Source organism: Ranitomeya variabilis, chromosome 8 (genome assembly GCF_051348905.1).
Source record: "Ranitomeya variabilis isolate aRanVar5 chromosome 8, aRanVar5.hap1, whole genome shotgun sequence".
In the NCBI taxonomy this organism is placed as follows: Eukaryota; Metazoa; Chordata; class Amphibia; order Anura; family Dendrobatidae; genus Ranitomeya; species Ranitomeya variabilis.
In genome coordinates this window covers 70424713-70446680 of record NC_135239.1, presented here as the reverse complement: position 1 = coordinate 70446680, position 21968 = coordinate 70424713, and the positions used below count along the sequence as shown (strand labels likewise).

Genomic DNA, 21968 nt, shown 5'->3' with positions numbered 1-21968 from the left:
AATTTCTCCTAAATGTGGCAATATGCCATGTAGTTGGATACTACTGTTTGATCACACAACTAGGCATGGATGGGAAGAAGCACTATTTAAGTTTTGGTGCAAATTTGGCTGGAATAGATTACGAACTCCATGAGATCATGAGATTGCAAAACAATACAAGCCCCCACAAATTACCCTATTTTGAAACTGCACTCCTAAAGGAATTAATTTAGGGGTATAGTGGGCATTTTAAATCATATGTGCTTTACATGATTTTATAACATTGGGCCCTGTAGTTGAAAAATTAAATTTTTTCTACTACAATGTTGCTTTAACTCAATTTTTCCATTTTAATAAGGCTTAACAGGAGAAAATGGACACTACGATTAGTAAACCTAGCTAACACCAATTCCCTGATTTCTTAAGAAAGGTGATTCAGAAACCTAGAACATTTTTGCCATTTTGTATTTTTAAACAAAAAACGAAAGTAAACAGATGATGTATAAATAAGGAAGAAAGCCAATAAATAAGACAAAATAATTTATTAACATTACAAAAAAGTCAAATGCATATATAAAACACACATTTCTGTGTATATGGCAGGGATTTTCTGATAAACAAATATTATAGGAATTATTTAACGGATACTTCGTATATAGACAGTGTAATATAATATCTCCTTCAATATCATTATAATACGATATATTCATTACTGACAAATCCAGTGTTGTATACTGTTATTATATTTATAAAGGCTCTGCATGAATCATATAATTAGGGAAAAAGGACAGGAGGATCTAGGATTAGTGTAGGCCAAGTTCTAAAGATTCTTAACAAGCAGAGAAGAGAATAAAAATGTTGCGCTTAGTGTTTGTGCACAATGCTGCTGGGCAGTGGCTGTTTGGTGGCACACGTTGTAGCCTTCCATTGAACGCATATATTTGAAATTCTTGCCAGTGTAAACAGTGGACAGAAGGCTTCACTCCAGTGGCCACAGGGCCTAAAAGCGTTTGGCCCGCACTTTTTAATATCAGATCAGTGGGGGTCTGACACCACATAAATAGTAGATAAGGTGCAGAAACAGACAGCGGCCAGTAAACAATAGGACAGGGCTCTGCCCCATACATTGCTGATGTCCTACAAATGCTGGAGTGGATAACAGCGGGTTGGTGGGGATGCCTGGTGTCAAACTACATCCAATGAGAAATTGATGACTTATAGATAGGTCATCAGTTTGTAAATCTTAGAAATCCCTTTAATTTTACAACCCCACCCATGATCCCGCAAAAAAAAACCCCAACAGGATAACCACATTGAAAGATGATGACGTAAACATAGAAGCTTGAAGCTTTGGTTTGCTTATATGAAACATAAATAACACATCTCAATTAAAAATATATATTGCGTAAAACATTTTTGAATTCTTTAAAATGACCAAACTGGTGACAACCAGCAACTGTGCTTGGAAGAATTACAAAAAAAAAAAAAAAGAGTACTAGTATGACGAGCGACACAAAAGATAAATAGTGCTATATCAGTAATGAACATACCACTGATAAACCGACACACCTTAAAGGGTTTGTCCCATGTTCTGTTTTCAGGAGTGCACCCATTCCTGTACTCCCGGCTTCCTGCTTGCTGGGGGGTTGTGCGCTCCAGATGATTGACAGTTTAGACCCGGTGCATGGGTTTGCTGATGGCCAGTCCTGTACACTCTACGATGATGCAAAGTGAGGCAGGTTTTCTCTGCAGCATTGGAGGAGTCGCATAGTAAGCTCTGCACTCCTTACCAAGGAGACTGACCACTTATGATAAACAGAAGAAGTGGCTGGTAACCTAGGCAATGACCAGTAAACCATAAGCTAAAAAATCTCTGTTCTTGAGAATTTTGAGGATTTTTAATAAGAGGTGAATTGCAAAGTTGCTAGTTTTTTAAAGTAATTTTACTCTTTAAGAATGAGACTCCATTACCTCTTGTCTATCAAGAGTGAAAACTGACACGATGCCGCCACGCTGGACTTCAGCAACTCCTTTTTAAAAACTCTTTTAGAGAATATGTAACTAGAAAATGTTTGTTCCTTCCTTATAGCGAATATCATAAGCCACAATAAATCATCATTGCCTTCAGCTGGAGCATCTACAACATTCCAAAAACACTAAGCACCCCTTCATTTTAACGGGTTTCTTTTGATACCTTGCAATTTGTCACTACAAGGATTAACTCTGTACATAACCAATTATGTCAGTAGGGAAACCTACCAATCAGCTGATGGCCGCGCTTGTCATACAGGACACAGGCTAAAACTCAAAACTGTGTTTTCGCCTGTCAATACATCCAAATCCATCAGTTGTTCACCATGTTCCTGGCCCTTATTTCATAGAAAAAGGTGGTGTAACTGTGGGCTTATTTTTCTCACAGTATCATTTTTGGGGGGACAGGGAGAGGGGGTGCCGATGTTCGAGTGTTCTGCAGGTTCATATTACCGATGGTAGATTTTAGATGGGTAGCCAATAGTTTGAGAAGATATTGCCCAAATCAGACTATCTCCTTTTTCAAATGTTTCATGTAAGTATGTAAAGCTATAAGTGACCCTCCACCCTACAACTAAAAAGTGACTCGACGTTTGTCGTGTATAAGTCACCCTACCTGGTGCCTTCCATTTGCCTCCCGCTGCCTCCTTCACTCATGTTGACGTTCCTTTTTCCTGCTTCAATGAGGGCCACTGCAGTAGCATGGGGACAGTTAGTATAAGTATAAGCCATGGTCTCCCTGCCTTTCCAGTGGAAGTATCGTTTAGAGTTACCACTGTATATGCCACTGTGATGTCCATTCTGGAAAGCAGGAGAATTGGAACGCCGATCTGTGTGAAGGGCACCGTGAGAGGCAAACAGAAGGCATCGGATAAAGTGTCTATATATGAGAAATATATTGTCACTTTTTATTCCCTGATGGAGGATTTCTTTATGTAAAATATAAAGAACCCTCAAATATATTACCCTGAGAAGTGGTTCACAAAATGTAATGTCATGAGTTCCATGTCATAGTAAATCATGACACTAGCTATCCATTTTGATATGGAACCCCCCAAAAACACAAAGTCACAGACATATTCTAGTGATATGTAGGTCCTAACAAGTTTAAATATCTCACAGACTTCCTTCGCATGTTGGCATTGGCAATTTTTAGATCTATCAAAAAAAATTTGTAGATGATGATAAGGTCCTTCAAAAGTTCATTCTTTGGCTGGGAAGAGTTGGATTTTTTAACCAGTAAACAATGTCAGGCTTACGATTGTCCAATGCCAACCAACAGTGCTATCAGAAATGCCAAGTTTCCACAAATGAAGATTATAAGTGCTGTGGTCTCTAGCTGCATCTGCAACAGAAAATGATTTGATTACTGACATTCACTTTAAATGTGACAACTTAATTTCAACATCTTATCTTCAGTATGTACAGTAGAAAGCTCTTATAGGTTTTAACAACTTTTACCATGCCTTCAGATTTTTTTTAAAGCACCATTCCGGGGTTTTCTTTTATTTCACCCCCGAAAGTGTTATATCACTATGGTTTATTCTCTGCCTGTAGTATAATCCTTATCAGTCGCCATCTTCTGCTGCTCTCACTGCCACTTTGGTCATCTTCTGAAGTTTGGAAATTCACTTCTCAATGTTAAGTCTATGAGAGCCATAACGAGGCCAGAACGAGGATCTCATAGACTTACGTTGAGAGTTTGTGAACGTTAACTCTGCTTTCCGGTCAGTCAGGAGTTGTGGTGACATGATGGCGAAACGGGACCTGAGCGGCACTGGGAACAGCAGAAGATGGTTAGTATGTTAATTTTACTACGGGAAGGAATCAGACATTGGCGATCCTACTTCAGGGTGAAATAAATAATAGTAATAACAATAATATATATATATATATATATATATATATATATATATATATATATATATATATATATATATAGTCGGCTCATTTAGCTGCTCCCCGATGTAGACACAGAAACATGTTTGGTTATAGTCTGTAGGTGGTTTATTGCTTCATTAACCAATATGACCAAAATAGTAACAGGAAACAGCATTTCTGGCTCAAATGAAAAGAAAAAGGATAAGTAATGGCAATACAAAAACCATTACATCATGAAGGCAAAAACTGGTTGCTACAGTAGGCATGGATGGAGAACGCTGACTTAGTTTATTTATGAGGCTTCCTATGAATAAAAAATAAGTATTGCAACAACCCAGGTAGTAGAATGGATATAATTTATACCAAAATATAACATAACTTACCATTTTGTCTGGATTATCATATGTCCCTGTGGGTAAAAAAGAAACAACAGAAACCATGAATGCTGTTTGTAGCCTCACCTCTGCAAGCCATGACAATCACATACAAGATTATATTTTCATAGCAAAATTAACATCTTTTTATTTGTGCCTTCATAAATGTAGCAAAATAATCAAGAAATCAGGAAAATAATAAGATAGAAGATGAAACAGACCGTGTATATAACGATTGATACAGTAATCCGACCAGTATGGATACATCTCTGTCTAATAATTGGAATGTCATGGTGAATACTGGATCTAGAACGTTTCCTTTTCTGGAGGCCAAATGGACAATGGCCCAACATATGGCTTCTGGAAACGGTTAACTTTTTTGCCACCAATCTCTTCAATCCAACAACTACTTTAAGAATAAAGGCTTTTAACAATGTGTTTACATACAATTGGGACATTTAGTAGGCTAAAGTATCCCACATTCTGGTGCCAAGGGCCAAAAAATGTTTTTCTTGACTTGCACCCCATTTATTATTTGTTTTAGACTCTATATGTGTCTGACAAGGGAGACTTGGTATCGCAGAAAGAGAACGCAGACTAGTGAAAAGGGGGCATGGTCTATATATGACACTGTGTGCCAAAAGATGCACTAAAATGTTGCCACAAATTTATGGTGCATGGCAAGTAAATAATCATATTAAAAAGAAAATTTTTATTGAGAAGCAAACTGTGTTCACAACAAAATTATAAATGGATAGAGTCAGGTCAGCACACTGGAGGTCCTCTAAGTGGAATCTGGGACACTTCGTGAGGATATGGTCTGGCAAGAGCCGCCAAGAAGTTTGCAAGGAGGGAAGGGAAAAAATCCAGGGTAGTAAAACAATCCAAAATCTTGCCAAAAATGTTCAGAAATTGTCAAATATGAGTAAGGCATATTGCCGAAACATGTCTCTATTTTTTCATTTCTGATTCCTTTGGTGTCTACCTTTTTTGTTTTTGGACCTCTATGGAAATTTTATAGAATGGAATAAATGTTAAGATTTATTTAAAAAACATTTTTGAACAATATTTGGGATTGTTTTTAATACGCTGGATTTTTTCCATTCCTTCCTTGTGTGTTCATAACAGACACATAAAATGGGACAGGTGAGCTAAAAATGAGTCCCCAGCGTAAAAAAGTTCAATACCTACAATACACACAGGAGAAACCATTAAAGGGAACCTGTCAAGTCACCGGTACCCAAAGAACCACCAAGAGTCATCACTATCGCAATATGGGGCATTAGTGTCCCCAGACTAGTCCTCCCACTTAGATGTTATCATACCACTGTGGGCGTGATAATATGACTTACAAGTGCTGACGTCATTGCTAGCGCAAGGTATAGTGCTAGTGATGACGCCAGCACTTGTAATATTATCACGCCCACAGTGGGCATGAAAACATGCTAAGTGGGCCGAGAAAGTCTGAGTACACAAACGCCCCATCGACTAGTCAAATGCCTTATTTACATATCATAAACGGACTTTAGAAAAGAAAAAAAACAACTTAAACCATAATCAGGTTCCTTGCATCGTGTTCTCATATGCTTTATGCAGTTAATAGCCCTCTGTGTCTGTACTGCTACATACTTAGGCTGATAACCGGTTCATAAAGCTTTACATGAACACCCGAGCCTTACACTATGGCTGGTCCGAACAACGAAAGCAATTGTTACCATCCACCTCTCGTGTCTCCCCTTTTCCTATAGATAGTAAGCTTGCGAGCAGGGCCCTCTTTCCTCTTGGCATCCGTTTTGAACTGTGATTTTTGTTATGCTGTAATGTCTATTGTCTGCACAAGTCCCCTCTATAAGTTGTAAAGCGCCGCGGAATATGTTGGTGCTATATAAATAAAATTATTATTATTATAAGATCTCTTTATGTATGTAATGGGATAAAGGGACTATTAGGCAGTGTGCCTACATATACAGACGTAACTGCTGATGGTTCTGGGGACCTGACAGATTCCCTTTAAATAATATGCAAGTAAGCAGTAATGATATTAAAATGCAAATAAATAACATGCAAAGTTTAATAATTAATTTAGATCAAAACCCCAGAAAAGCAGATCAGGAAGATGTAGATGAGGCAGTTGCGAAACGCGTGTCAGGTGTTCTTGGTGGGCAACCCTTTACGCTGTTTTCTTTCACAACTTTTTTGACCAGTAATTCATATAATTATCTATTTTTTATCTGGCTTTTTGAGGTATCCTTCTGAGGTGTTTATTGCACTTTGCAAATGACTATTTATTGGTTCTTAAAATAAATATATTGTCGGTGTTGAACTTTTTACACCTATTTGCTTTTTTACACGTCATTTTTTACTCATTCATACCATTTTATGTGCTTGTTTTGAACAAGGTCTTATTTATGCTTTTTAACATGCTTCTTGATAAAATTTGCTTTTTAATATGAATGTATACTTGCCCTATTGGATAGCATTGATGCTATTATGCATTCAGTCCCATCTATTTAACTAGCATGTCACAATTTAGCTTTTGTCACATCTGTCTGAGGTCACAGGCTCAAAAAGGCTACCTTGGACGGACTTGACACAAGACGCTCCAACTTGAAGGTTCCAGAGAAACGTTGATACCCTTTAACACCTGTACATGGGTCTGGTTTCACAACAAGACCCCGTGGATTGCTACCACGGAAGGACTGCCATCCGGAAGAGCAAACCAGAGGCAGCAAGAGTTGCCAAGCAGGGTCAAAGCCAAGAAGTGTTATCAATGAAACAGCAGGCAGTCAAAAGTGAAACCGAAGTCAGGAAACAGGATAAGTCAGGAAGAAACACCAGATGCATAGCGCACAAGTAAAACCAGGTAGCACAAACTTTGGCAGTGTGAACTACACCCAGTGCTGACAGATGCTAGAAGCACACATGAACAGCATTAACTCCTTAACTTCTGGACTGTCCAGAGCCACAAGTCCCAGAAATAATGCAGAACTGTTGCTGTCAAGCGTCTCCTGCAACAAATGCTCAGCGCGCCTAGCAGCCAAAACAGAAGCCGGCACAGATGTTGCAGATTTTTATGCTAAATTTCTGGTACAAGCTAAGTCAAGTGATATCTGGTGAACACTAAAGATGCAGATTTATCAAACAGTCAATGTGTGCACTGTCGAAAAATTGTGCAGTATTGATAAATGTCACAGTGATTTTCAAAAACGATACAAATTTTTCCAATTTTTTTGCGGCTAAAAATGCAGCGGCCAGATGTTGGCTGAAACGTTAAGGATATATTAAATGCCCTTCATACACTGCATTTTTATTGGAATTTTTTTTAACTTAACTATAGTACAAGCACTTGGCAATCAACTAGTTTGAAATTGAAATAAATGACCAACATGTATTTGCTTAATCTGTTCTGACGCTTCAGACTACTGAGTGAGGGAAGCTCATGAGCTGTGGCTTTGGTATCATATATTTCATTAATAAATTAATTCATAAACATCAAATATTGATTATTAATATTAATTACGTTACTTACTATTTGTCTTTAGGCGCATGTTGCTTTCCAGGATAATATAAAAGAGGACTTCCCATGCAAAAAACCCTCCCATCAACTTTGGCATCCATTGTGTTGGTGTTGAATCCACAAGCTCAAGGCCAAGAAAGATGGCAGCCACTAAGAGAGAACATGCAAAAATACAGTAAATGAATGTGTAGTTAAAGTCTTAGAACATTGTAGTCAACAATATTTCCCTACTTGCTATCTTGTATGATCTGGACTTATTCTGTTATTGTCTCACCTGCTAGGATTTTTATCACAAGTGCATTTATACGATGTCCCCAGTTAAAGATGAAGCGTCTAAAATTTGAAGAAGAAACAAACATTTAGAATCTTCATTCCTAGATACAGTATCCAAAGTGTGACAGAATTAAACTTGAAAAAGCTAAATAAAATAATTGACAACTGGCTGTTATCATTTTCTCGGTCAATAAAGTGTGTCCTCTCTTAGTCTGACACTGTGAGCACTGATTGTGCAATGTTACATTTTATAGGGAAGCATTCCATTTGCAAGGAGGGTTCCTCTCCATTTTAGAAGCACAAAGGCCCTAATTAATCAAAGCTTTTATACAAGAAACTGGCATAAAAAGTCTCAATATGTTTACACAGTGCAACTTTTGCTGTTTTAACTCCATGGGGATGGGATGGACAGGGTGACCCACACTTGTCAAATTCATGAGTTCATCAAATTCCACAACTGGAGTAAGATTTGTGGTGAGGATCACATGGAGTCAAACACCACTTTAAGTTTCACCTGATTCATTAAGAGGCACGTGCTTCTCAATGGGTCAGGCGCCTCGCACTCCACCCAATCTCTCATCAAGACTGCCGTGAAAAATGCTATTCTTGATAAATAGGGCCATAGATAGTAAAATCAAGAATGGTTTGTCCAGCTTTGTTCTTATGTTTTTGGATACCTTAACATCTTATAAGTATCTTGTTCATTGTGTTTTTGTCTCATTAAACGGGTACATTTCCCTTCCAGGTTTTTTAATATTTTCAGATTCTAGTAATCACAGGAGAATGGTAAGATAAGTCATATTACTAAGCAAATGCCAAAGAAGATTTACCTTTTACTCTTCGGATCTGGGCGGAAAAAAGCTGCAATGGGTTGGAAAAATGATAGAATCATAACTATGCAGCCAAGGACTGGATGGACTCCCTGTGAGGAAAAGGAAAAGGAACAGAGGCTGTATGAGCTTCCGTCATACTGTAGTAACCTATGCTATCCAGGATCTTGAAATATATTTATTATAGGGTAGCATGGTGGCTCAGTGGTTAGCATGGTGGCTTTGTAGCACTGGGCTCATGGGTTCAAATACCACTGAGGACAGCATATGCAAGGAGTTTATATGTTCTTGTGTTTCAGTGGGTTTCCTTCCACACTCCAAAGACATACTGATAGGAAGATTAGATTGTGAGCCCCAATGGGGACAGCAATTAAAGTAACTGTAATGTGCTGTAGAATATGATGGTGCTATATAACTAAGCATAATTAATAAATACATTTGACCAAGATGTCTGTGCAAAGTAAGCAGGGAATGAAAGCCAAATAGAATACAAATATTATGCTCACCCCCATAGTAAGAACCTATTTTAGACTCAATAGTAAATAGTCACTTCCACCATCATACATAACCCAAAAGAGGGGAAGCAAACAAAAGCCCATAATAGTAAAAAAATTGCGAAAGTTTATTGAAGAATAAATAAAATCAATAAATGAAAGTATGTGTGCACATAAGCAGCCTCTTAGGCATTATATCTCTGTGCCTTGTTTACTTATTGCACTTGCACTTTATTTTTGGTACTTTTTTTGCTTATGATTCTCAGGCTTACATTTTGTCTTTTTGGCATTCATACACTGTCAGTACTCCTATATACCTCATAACTAATTATTTACTATTCATTTATTACTAGGTACTTTTCTTGCACCAATTTATCATCTCACTGTGGTACTGCATTGCACATTATTAATTTATATGACTTTTATCATCTACCTCATGTTGTTGGTATTTTCTAATATATTTTGCACATATAATTTCTAAAATACCATTTGACCACTAGGGATCTCAAATATACTGCATGCGTGTATTTTTGCTTTTGATAAAGGATTTTTCAGTTGCACTTGCACTTCACTATTTTTTCAAGGACATTAATTTATTACTAATTATTGTAAATACCCTACTTGCATGTGGTGATTGTTACAGCACAGGATTCTCTGCACGTTTATCCCTTTATACTTTCTTCTATTGATTATATGTATTCTTCAATAAAGCTTTGTTAATTTTTTACTATTATTGGCTTTTGTTTGCTTCCCCTCTTTTGGGTTATCACCCACATAATACTATACTAATTAATTTTTTATTGTTAACAAAATGATTGAAACAGGAACTTTAAATATAACCTGTCAACAGAGTTAGATCCTAAACTAATGTCATCTATGTAAAGCATTTGAAATGTTGATGACATCTATACGTTTGTATTATAAATTCATTTCTCCATTTTCTAGAAATCCATTTCTGAATATTTGTGCAAATGAGCCACAAGTGCAGGGGTCCTGGCTTTCACTTACAGCTCGCTGGCCTCTTTTACTGACAGTTCACTCTTTTCGGTGTCCTGCTCCCCCACCAGAGATCTTGTGCAAGCACCATAATTACCAGGGGTAATGAACACTAAGATCTTGATGACATTGAAAGAGCCAGATGATCGATCTGCACATATGCTTTTCCCCAGTAATGACAGTACCTATGCAAGATCTTCGGCGGCGAGCAGGTCACAGAGTCAGTCACTAACAGGAGGCCGGTAGCGGGCAGAGAAAGAGGGAGAGAGGCCGGAGAGTTGCCAATGCAGGCCAAGCTGTCTGCACTTGAGAGCTCATTTGCATAAACAATCACCCAATCACCGATAGTTTGTAGAAAACAGAGAAATGGACTTATAATACAAAGATATGGATGTCATCAACATTTCCGATCTGCTGGCAGGTTCCTTTTGACTTTTGTTAAAGACTAGTAATGTCCATGTTATTCAACTCTCAGATAAAGCATTTGCATAGAAAACCACAAACCTACTTTTTTTTTATCAAACTTTCCTGCAAACTAAACCATAAGTGGGGTATGATTTATATAAAATGCAATAGGAGGGGTTTTCTTGCATTTGTAGGACACTGTGGTAAAAAAATGTCTAAGGGGTAAAGTCCTGCGATATGAAATTAAAAGTTAGATATGCATTTCCATTTGTTTTATTTAGGTAATTTAAAATCATTTCAAATTTCTAAATTTAAATATATTTTTGGGGGTTATTTTTTTTTCATTAGTTTTTTTTTTATAGAACATACTTACACCACTCCAAGCAGAAGCCTCTACAAACACCATGATAAATGCTATGATGGTGAGAATCACTGTTAATATCATAAGATAGAAGTGAGCCTGCAAAGAGAAAACAAGAGAATGGTCTGTAAAGTGTTGTAGAAGGTAAAACTATATACGGTAATAGTGACAGCCATCAGGAATCCCAGAACTGACTGTATATAGGAAAGCTCTTTATATGTGTTTTTACTGTGTTAGAAACATTCTATTCCTATTAGATGTTAGATGATGTTTATAGGTCTCCGGTTAGAAGTACTTCTGTATTTTTGTGCATATCACACCATATCCTTTATTGTGCATTGACAGATTTGTTGTATCGTTGTGACAATATGTAACAAGCAACTATAATCTGCTTGCATTTTATTACCTGTGTAATAAAAATAGAAAGTTACATTCTAATTAGTTGCTATTTGACTCAATACATGGCAGAATTTATAGTGTGGATGCAGGAAAAGGAGTTTCTAACAGTATACTGTGATATCAACCAGTAATAACTTGGCATCATGTTTTTTAAAAAAAAATTTTCAGGGAGTTCGCCTTTAAGGCCGGGGTCACACTTGCGAGTGCAGTGCGAGAAACTCGCGCGAGTCTCTCTCCTCAATACCCGGCACTGCCAGACCGGAGCGTGCGGCTGCAGGTATTTCTTAAAAACATGAAGTGTGACCCCAGCCTCAGCATGTGACTTTCCCTGTTATTAATCATACCCTAACTAGTGATGATTGGATCTGGGAGTTTCCAATTTGCCAAATCGTGCAGATTTTGCCAGGAAATTTAATTTGCAGGTAAACTATCCATTGTGAATTGAATAATAACCTCACTGCTCACCGTCTGTCTGCCACCGCAACTTCCTGCCCGCCATCCGGTTCTCAGCGTCTCTTCTTTCTGCCATCATGCACTGCATCTCCAACCTTTTCACTCTAGACTTGAACTTCTGGGTGTGACAGTCCTCGGATGTCCCTGCGCATTGTAAGGCCGTGATATATTTTGTAAAATCACAGTGTGCACTGCATCGGCAGGGGGTGCATGGACGCCCAATGCTTGGTCACTCCCAGAAGTCCATTCCTAGAGTGAAGAGGTCAGAGGTTTGGTGTAAGATAGCTAAAAGAAGAGGCACAGAGGATCGGATGGCGGGCAGCGAGCAACAGGATGGCCAGACAGGTGAATTTTTTTTTTACTTTTTCCCAGCCCTATACAGTTCAGGAAATATATTTTTGCTCAAATTTGTGCAGAGCGAATTACAAAAAGACTGTATTCTGAAGAATACAGATTTTTGTTAAACTTGAAGAATATTCAATTTCACTTGAAGATATTTGCTCATCTCTAATCCTGCCCATTTGTTTTTACCCAATTATCAGCATTCTTTCTGTAGTACTGTTAATGGGGCACATTGTCAATTTGCTTACCTTAATGGAAAGTGTCATAAAATTACCTGTGGTTTAAATCAACTTTTTGATGCTTTTCTTACAACAAATTGCATTGTGGGTTATAAATCTAGCGATAGAAAATGTGTAACTGGTGGAGAAAGATTGAACTTGATGGACTTGTGTCTTTTTTCAAGCTATTGTAGGAAAGCTAGGTAGAACTGGGTTAATTCCTAGCACTGCAGGTCTTAATTAGATGCTCCTGGCTAGCTTTGACTAAGAACCAGTGAATGGGTTTCCCTGTGTAAGTCTTTTGGGGGTTGAGCAGAGTGGAATGTGAACCTGGTAAGTGGCCATTTAAAATGTTATCTGTAGCTGGGAGAGAGACAAGCCAAAGTTTCTCTCTGAATGGAGACTGAATGGGTCAGCTTGGAAAGCTGAGCAGTCTGTGTGTTGGAGCTGTAGAGTAATGTGTGGAAGGTACAGTCTGCTCAGTGTGAGCTGAGCATGGAGTTGAACATTTCAGTTCGGTGCTGGAAGCTGCTGGAGCTCATGCTGAATGGGATACTGAGACTGGCAGGACCGTGCCTCTTTTTTGTGTAAAGTTTGCTCCAGGAAAATGGACTGTATATATCACCTTATTGTGTTTGGAAAGAATAAAATACATCTGGTGTTGACAGTCTCAGCCAGAAGCTGAGCGGGAGAGGACTTTAATCTGTTCGGGTGAGCCCACACTGACACATATGTGCCTGGTGAATGAACAGTTTAGTTTCTGTTTAGTTATGACCGAGTGTGCGCGGATAAGGTGTTATCCAAGCACGTTCATGTCCTAATCAAGTATTTTGGCGTGCTTGAAAAATATGCTTGAGTTTGTTAGCACGCTCGCTCATCACCGTCACCTTTGTGCCCAGAGAATCTATTTTAGCTTTGAATCCCTTGGAATTTTATGAAAGCAATAAAACTGCACATTTAGACCAAACTGCATTGCCTGTGTGGACACTACCTAAAGCCTACCCGAGAGAGTGGAAAATGTGAAAAAAACACAATTTTCAAAAAATTTTCACAAAATTTTGGAAAAATATGTTTCCAATAAAAATTTACATAGTTGCATAGTGTAGAGATCCATTCTCTCAGGTTGGCATTAGGTAGTGTTCACACAGGCAATGCAGTTTGGTCCAAATGTGCAGTTTTATTTTCTGCGTCGGGCAGTGTTTGCCAGCGCAGTCATATCGGGTTACTTATTGAGGAAGCAGCATTTATAAATGAAATGTAATTGACAATCCCTTTAATGTAAAGAAAGAATAAGAGTAGATGCCTGAATTTCTAGGCTTTATCTCCTTATATTTCACCTGGAACCACGCTGCCTTTCCAAGGACTGGCTTTCCAGCAGCACTCTTCATATAACGGGCCATAATCATCCCAATACTTCCAGTGGTCATCCAGGCAATCAGCATGAGGGCTCCTGAAAAACACCAAGTTTTCTCATAAGATACAGCCTGGAGACTTTCATTCCTTCAACTGCTGAGATTGATTGCTATTTAGATGGAAACAATATAAATTGTTATAAGTGCCATTATTAATGCTGCAGTAACAGTCCTAATATATAGCAGGGTCCCCATCTTCCTTGTGACATTTAGAATACAGGCAGGTGGGGGATTGAGCTCTTCAGGTACCAGGAGGAGTGTACAGCTACTATCAATACATCATCCAGGGCCATATCTCTGGTACATTCTGCTGAGCAGGCGCTGTGGAATTAGAGTCAAGCATGGAATTATATTTGCCATTGTGAAATGAGGAAAGTGACTACTAAAACCCTCTAGGGTAAGGATTTCCCAGGACTCAAAGAATAGCGGAGAATGGATCATGTCCTTGGCTAAACAGTTATGTAGCGCTAAGCTGTAATGTGATTTTGTGGAGTGAGTGGGGTGGCAGGTTTCTTCGTAGAATCATAGAATGATAGAAAGATAGGATGATAGAGTTGGAACGGACCTCCTGCGTCATCTGGTCCATACCCCTGCTCAAAGCAGGATTCACTAAATCATCCCAGACAGATGTCTGCCTTCCTCTGTTTGAAGACTTCCATGGAAGGAGAACTCACCACCTCTCTTGGCAGCCTGCTCCACTCATTGATCACCCTAATTGTCACAAAGTTTTTTCTAATATCTAATCTGTGTCTCCTCCCATTCAGTTCTTTTTAGATTTGTATCATGCATGTAATATACTAAATGTCTGACCTTGTTGTACACGGCCACGGTTAGACAATTTACACATTCCAGAATTTCCAGGAAATAAAGAGAACCTCTTAGCAAACATACTGGTATTTTCCCTACAGTCATTGTGGTAACCTGCAGGTAAATATTGTTTTTGCCATTTGTGGCAGTTTGATTGGAAATTTGGCTGCAGGGAAAAAATGCAAAGTTATATTCTCCCTGCAGCTGCTCACTTATAGTCATTGGGGTGGCACCAGCATAGTGATCATCAAAGCTATCTATATAGTGACTGCTCTGTACAGTAATCACTCCCCTGCACCCTGACTGACATTAGCAGAGAAATTCACACTGACAGATTAACCCTTTCAAGCCGTGGCCCATTTATGTTTTTGCATTTCCGTTTATTCGCTCCCTGTCTTCCCAGAACCATAACTTTTTTATTTTTCCATCAATATGGCCAGGTGGGGGCTTGTTTTTTGCAGGAATTTTTGTACTTTTGAACTACATGATTGGTTTTACCATATCATGTACTGGAAAATAGGAAAACAATTCCAAGTGCGGTGAAATTGCAAAAAGGTACAATTCCACAATCGTTTTTTTTTTCTTACTACTGTATGTTCACCAAATGCAAAAACTGACCTGCCATTATGATTTTTCAGGTCATTATGAGTTTGTAGATACCAATCATGTATAGGCTCTTTTTTTATTTAAGTTGTGAAGACCTGTAGAGTCTCCATTTTTTGGGATATGGGGCTGGGTGAAGTCCTATTTTTTGCGTGCCAAGCTGATGTTTTTATTGATACCATTTTGGTGTAGATACAGTATTTTGATCGCCTGTTATTCCATTTTAATGCAATGTTGTGGTAGTTAAAAAACACATAATTCTGGAGTTTTGATTTTTTTCTCATTACGCTGTTTACCGATTGGATCAATTCATATTTATGTATTGATAGATCGGGTGATTCTGAACGCGGTGATACCAACTATGTGTATTTTCTATATTTTTTAATTGTTTTATTTTGAGTTGGTTGAATGGAGGGTGATTTAAACTTTTATATTTTTTTATTTTTTTAATATTTTTAAGAACATTTTTTTTTCTTTTTACTTGCTTCAATAGTCTCAATGGGAGACTAGAAGCTGTGATTATCCAATTGCCTGTAGTGCACCCTGCTTTGTGTAGCGGAAATGATCACTTGCTATGAGCACTGACCTCTGGGTGGCGCTCATAGCTATGAGAACCACAGGGGTCTCCTGCAGACTCTGGGTCATCATGCCCACCCACTGGTGACCCGCGATCATGTGACATGGGCGCTGATAAGAGGGGTTTGTGACAAGCTTCTGGCGCAATCATGTTAAATGCCGAGGTCAGAGATTGACAGCGGCATTTAACATGTTAGCAGATGCGGATGGATCATGATTTCATCCGCGGCTGTTAGTGGCTCATGTCAGCTGATCAAATCAGCTGACACATGCCAGAAAGATGGGGGCTCAGCATCGGAGCCCACATCAAAGGGGGAGACCCGATATGCGCCGTACATGTACGGCGCATGTCGTGAAGGGGTTAAAGGGATTTGTTAATTTTTTATCTACAGGAGTATCCCGTTCCCCAGTCTTAGACTTTGTGCATGCCAGGTAACAATGCGCTCCTGAAAACATGGTCGCCCTGCTGGGGCTATCCTTGCGCTCTCTTATGTTGTTAGCAGAGGCAGCTTTGCTGTAGAAGTATTGGAGGACTGAAGCTGACCGGATCCACCGTAGAAGTGGCTGGTAACCAAGGCAATGAGTAGTAAACTGTAGATTTAAAAATCCTTCTCCTCTTGAGAAACATGAGGTTTTTGATAACAGGTAAATGCACAGTTCATTGCTCTGTCAGCATTTTGCAATTTGATCCATTTAACAAGATGAGGCAAGCCCTCTAAATATTCCCTTCTTATCTACATATAGATTTAACTTGAGGAAAGGAATGACATTTGATAATTAAGTCATTAGATAAATGCTCACCATGACCAAGCACTACTCGACTTCTTCCACTCTGTGTGCCAGTTGTTACAAAACTTGTCAGGTCAACTTTACTACTAGATATTAACTTCGTCGAATGAACCTGGATTTGACCTGTGCAGAATACATTACATTTATAAACACTTTTACCATTTATTACATAGATTGCATTAAAGAATGTATCACCTACATATGCGCCAATAAAAAACTGAGCTGCTGCTTTGCGACCTGAGCAGAACTGTAGAGATTTGCCATATAGCAGTCACGTGTACATAGGAATCTGGTGTTTGGGAGAATTGTGTGTGCATTTTATGTGCAGGGGGGTGTATAGAAGTGCTACCCCAATCATCTCATCCTAGGTTTTGTGCCTCTGGATTTATTTGAGATGGTATCTTTCATTGTAATCCTGCCTGTAATAATAAGATGACTAGTGAAGACCCATAGAATCATAGCATTATAGAATGTTAGAGTTTGGAGGGAGCTCCATTGTCATTGTGTCCAACCCCCCTAATCAATGAATGCAGGATTTACTAAACCATCACAGACAGATGTCTGTCCAGCCTCTGTGTGAAGACTTCCATTGAAGGAGAACTCACCACCTCTCGTGACAGCTTGTTCCTCTCATTGATCACCCTCACTGTCAAAAAGTTTTTTCTAATATCTAATCTATATTTTTTCCCCTTTCAGTTTCATTTCATTGTTTCTCGTGTTTCCATGTGCAAGTGACAATAAGGATGATCCCTCCATACAGTGACATCACTTCAGATATTTGCAAATGGCTGTTAAGTCTCCGCTTAGTTGGTGCGGCCATGGCTGGGCCAAGCAAACTGTTACGCCCAACCGTGATGCACCTGAATTTGTGGACCCACTGTGCCACAGGCAAGCCCAGTATTGCAGCTGGTTACCCCAAGGGTAAGGTACGCTGACACGGATTTAGGGCTTAGTTCAGACACACTGGTCTAGGATAAATGGAACAGGGATGGACTGGGGAATAATGTTCATGCACTCGCCGCAATGGCACCAGGGGATGTCCGGAACAGGACTGGTCACACTGGGACCAGGGGATATTGGGGACAGGACTGGCCACACCTAGACCAGGGCACAATTTTCACACACTGATCACTCCAGGACCAGGGGACGAGGTTCAGGCATTAGCGACACTGGGACCAGGGGACATTACAACTCACTAGTAGTACACCTTGCTGACCACTGATTTTACACATTGCTTGGCAACTCCTAAGGGGAGAGGGAGTCTTTTTATACAAGATGTCTCCCAGCTATTGGCTAAGAGCCATTTTGCAGGTGCAATACATTATACTAAATGCTTCTCAGCAACAAGCTGAGGGCATTTAGTTTATGTGTGCTGCCCCTTTAAGAATAGGAGAGCTCGAGCATGCGTGTACTAGGTGCGCCACCAGGAACTGTGGCACACACACAACAGTAGCAGGAGCACATTGGGGAACACGCTGGGGGCCGGAACTGTGAGTAAGCCGGCATCCTTACATGGAGGGAGAAGGGAACACCATGCAAGGGCTCTGGCAGCTGCACTACATTAGCCTCATTTTTGCAATCTAAACATTCCTAGATCCTTTAACTGTTCCTCGTAAGACAAAGTTTGCAGTCCGCTCACGATTCTGTTAGCTCTTCTCTGAACCTGCTCCAGATTTTCGATGTGGTGCTCAGAACTCGACACAGTATTCTAGATGAGTCCTGACCAAGGAGGAGTGGAGGGGGATAATTAATTCCCGAGATCTAGACTCTATGCTTCTCTTAATACATCGTAGAACGGTGTTTGCCTTTTTTGCTGCTGCATCACAATGTTGATTCTTGCAGTCTGTTATCTATTAGTGTACCCAAGTTTTGTTCACACGTGCTGTTGCTTAGTTCTATTCCTCCCATTCTGTAGTTGTTATTTTTGTTTTTCTTGCCCAGGTGTAGAATCTTGCATTTCTCCCTGTTAAATATCGTTCTATTAGTATTTGTATATTGTTCAAGCTTATCTAGATCCTTCTGAATCCTTTCTCTGTCTTCTCTATTGTTAGCTATCCCTCCTAGCTTTGTATCGTCTGCAAATTTGATTAGTTTACTTTAAGCTCCTTTTACAAAAAATATCAGACTATTTTGAAGCTTAGTGGCCAGCAAGAAAACTTAAAGATTTCAGGATTTTGTAAAAACATTTAAAATGAAAAAAAAAAAAAATGTGAAAAAAAGTTTTCCATTTTTTTTAACATAACAACATCATGTAATTTTCCAAAGATGCATTCTCTTTGAAGTCTATGCATTTTGGATATAAACTCAAAGCTACATTAATTTTCTTTACTGCTAAGAAGTCCATAAATGCTTCTAAATAGAGGTAAGAGTAATTGTAATGTGGGGAAATGCTTCCTTTCTATGTCACATGATAGATTACAATGAGTATCACTGTATGGGTATGTTTCCACGGTCAGTAAATGCTGTGCTGCGTCCAAAGCGCTGCCGATTCCTGACCGTGGAAACATACCATTATTGTAAATAAGTCCATGATTTTGGTCAAGATTATGTACATTTATAAGTGTTCACTCTGACGGATCATTCACATGTGATTTTCTGGGGGTTGAGAGTTCCAGGCAAAATCATGGAGTCGTCCAAATCTATGGGTCTGTGAAAATGTCGGACCGCACTTGAACGCCATCTGAGTCCGGTTCAATTTTCACACACTGCTAGATAGGAGAGGAATAGAGAATTTTGTTTTGCATACGAGAAAAACTGATGACATTCGGACCAAACTGTTATGACATTTGGATGAAAGTCTGACGGTTTTCTCATACGTGAATATAACGGACATCTGAATGAGCGCTAGAGCTGTATTATATTATATGGACTTGTATGGGACAGAAGACAAAAACTGCTGCACAGAATGCCCCTAGACTAAGGCCAGGTCTTAATATCACACAGTATAAGTTGAAATATCGTAATATATACTCTAAATGCCAATGCATTTGTGCTCGATCATCTGGTTGGAATCTTCTCCAAATATCCAGACCTAAACCCTGTAATGAATCCGAATATATTACAGAGATATACAGTTCTTAATTCAGAGTAAGCAGTGTCTCGTTCCCTTACTCACCATCTGCATTTGAGGGACCACTGACCAGGAAGACATAGTAGGTGGGATTACCGCTTGATCGTTGTGATAGAGAGATGCTGCCTTGAGTAATAAAGGAACACTTTAGTACGCCTGCGTTATAGGATGACACTATTGATCCGGCTGTGCTCTGCAACAAAATTAAAATTGACTTTAGTTCAAAGACAGTTGGTGCTAACCTGTTAACCAAGCCTTCACTTCTGCAAGTCGGAAACAGTTTACAAGCAGGTTTCTGACCAGTCAAAGCAATGTTAATGATGATGATAATGGTCATTTGCATCAACAGAAAATTAGTTAGGATATTTACAATGCTAATTTTTTTCATCTCATCAGTCTCCTGTCAGGTGAGATATATTTCAATGACATTATTTAAGCATTTGCGCTCACCAGTTAAAATTGATAATGGTCTAACTGGACACAAACTAATTAGATACCTGTATGTGTAAATGCACTCTAGGGCTCCTGTACAAGACCGATTATATCATACAAGTGATATCCGTGTTTTCATAGATAGCACTCGTACCCATCATAGTCTATGGGGGTGTGCATATGACCAATTTATTTCCCCAGACTAAGTGGTCTGATGAAAAAAATCAGTGACATGTTCGATTTTGCCGAACGTTGGATCAAAATCTGCAATGCAAGTCTATGTATCCATAAAAAAAATTGTACTGCACTCAGGTGTCTTCTGAGTCCAATTTTCACAGACTGACATAATGGAGAAGGTGTGGAAATTGGAGAAACTTGTTTTTTTCTCTCCACCTCAGAGAAAACCGGATCCCACTCTGATTAGAGTCAGACCAGTATCGGATAGTTTTTCTCAGATGGAGAGAAATCGGTCATGTCACCCTATGGTGGGCTATGCACTGTTAACAGTGGCGGACACACACAGAAGAGGGCGCTTGTGTAGTAACAGCATATGTGACCCTCTATGTACTTGTATCTGTGACTACAGCTGCTTACTGCTGCTTAGTTAGAAGTGGCCACCCTAAGGCCGGCGTCACACTTGGTGTAAGACAATACGCCACGTATTATACGCCCGTACTACGGCCGTAATACGGAGAAATGTTCCCAAAATATTGATCCGTAGTCAGGGTGTGTCAGCGTATTTTGCGCATGGCATCCTCCGTATGTAATCCGTATGGCATCCGTACTGCGAGATTTTCGCGCAGGCTTGCAAAACCGACATCTAATGGATTTATGTGCTCAAATGTTCGGGAAAACATATATACAGTATATATATATATATATATATGTCATTGAGACACATATATATATATTCTGTATTTAGATTTCATTCAGCGCGATATCTGTGAACAGCCGGTAATTCAATTGCCGGCTTTTCATTTCTCCTGCACAAACCCGACAGGATATGAGACATGGTTTACATATAGTAAACCATCTCATATCCCCATTTTTTTTGCATATTCCACACTACTAATGTTAGTAGTGTGTATGTGCAAAATTTCAGCGCTGTAGCTGCTAAAATAAAGGGTTAAATGGCGGAAAAAATTGTTGTGGGCTCCCGCGCAATTTTCTCCGCCAGAGTGGTAAAGCCAGTGACTGAGGGCAGATATTAATAGCCAGGAGAGGGTCCATGGTTATTGGCCCCCCCATGGCTAAAAACATCTGCCCCCAGCCACCCCAGAAAAGGCACATCTGGAAGATGCGCCTATTCTGGCACTTGGCCACTCTCTTCCCACTCCCTGTAGCGGTGGGATATGGGGTAATGAAGGGTTAATGCCACCTTGCCATTGTAAGGTGACATTAAGCCAGATTAATAATGGAGATGCGTCAATTATGTCACCTATCCATTATTAATCCAATTGTTTGAAAGGATTAAAAAACACTCACACACATGATTTAAAAGTATTTTAATGAAATAAACACAGCGGTTGTTTTAATAATTTATTGCTCTCTCAATCCATTTGCAGGCCCTCGCTTGGCAAAATAATAAATGCACAAGATACATACCCTCAGCTGAACCGTCACGTCCCACGAGGTAATCCATCTGAAGGGGTTAATTATTTTACAGGCAGGAGCCCTGCTATAATGCAGCTGTGCTCGTGCTTGTAATTCCCCGGCGAATGAATGA

The 21968-nt window shown here is 39.3% G+C and overlaps 1 protein-coding gene across 1 annotated transcript in view; it reads right to left on the bottom strand.

The window, feature by feature from the left end:
* Positions 1 to 505: 505 nt before the first annotated feature.
* LOC143788492 (putative ferric-chelate reductase 1) overlaps positions 506 to 21968 on the bottom strand; it is a 62815-nt gene continuing 41352 nt past the window's right edge. Inside the window, exons 8-16 of the mRNA XM_077278188.1 lie at positions 19856 to 20003; positions 16753 to 16863; positions 13891 to 14003; positions 11154 to 11240; positions 8886 to 8977; positions 8057 to 8115; positions 7795 to 7932; positions 4275 to 4300; positions 506 to 3355 (exon numbers count right to left, since the gene is read on the bottom strand). Of these exons, the coding sequence (XP_077134303.1) occupies positions 3266 to 3355; positions 4275 to 4300; positions 7795 to 7932; positions 8057 to 8115; positions 8886 to 8977; positions 11154 to 11240; positions 13891 to 14003; positions 16753 to 16863; positions 19856 to 20003 (864 nt within the window). The 3' untranslated portion in view covers positions 506 to 3265. The remainder of the gene's footprint in view (positions 3356 to 4274; positions 4301 to 7794; positions 7933 to 8056; positions 8116 to 8885; positions 8978 to 11153; positions 11241 to 13890; positions 14004 to 16752; positions 16864 to 19855; positions 20004 to 21968) is intronic.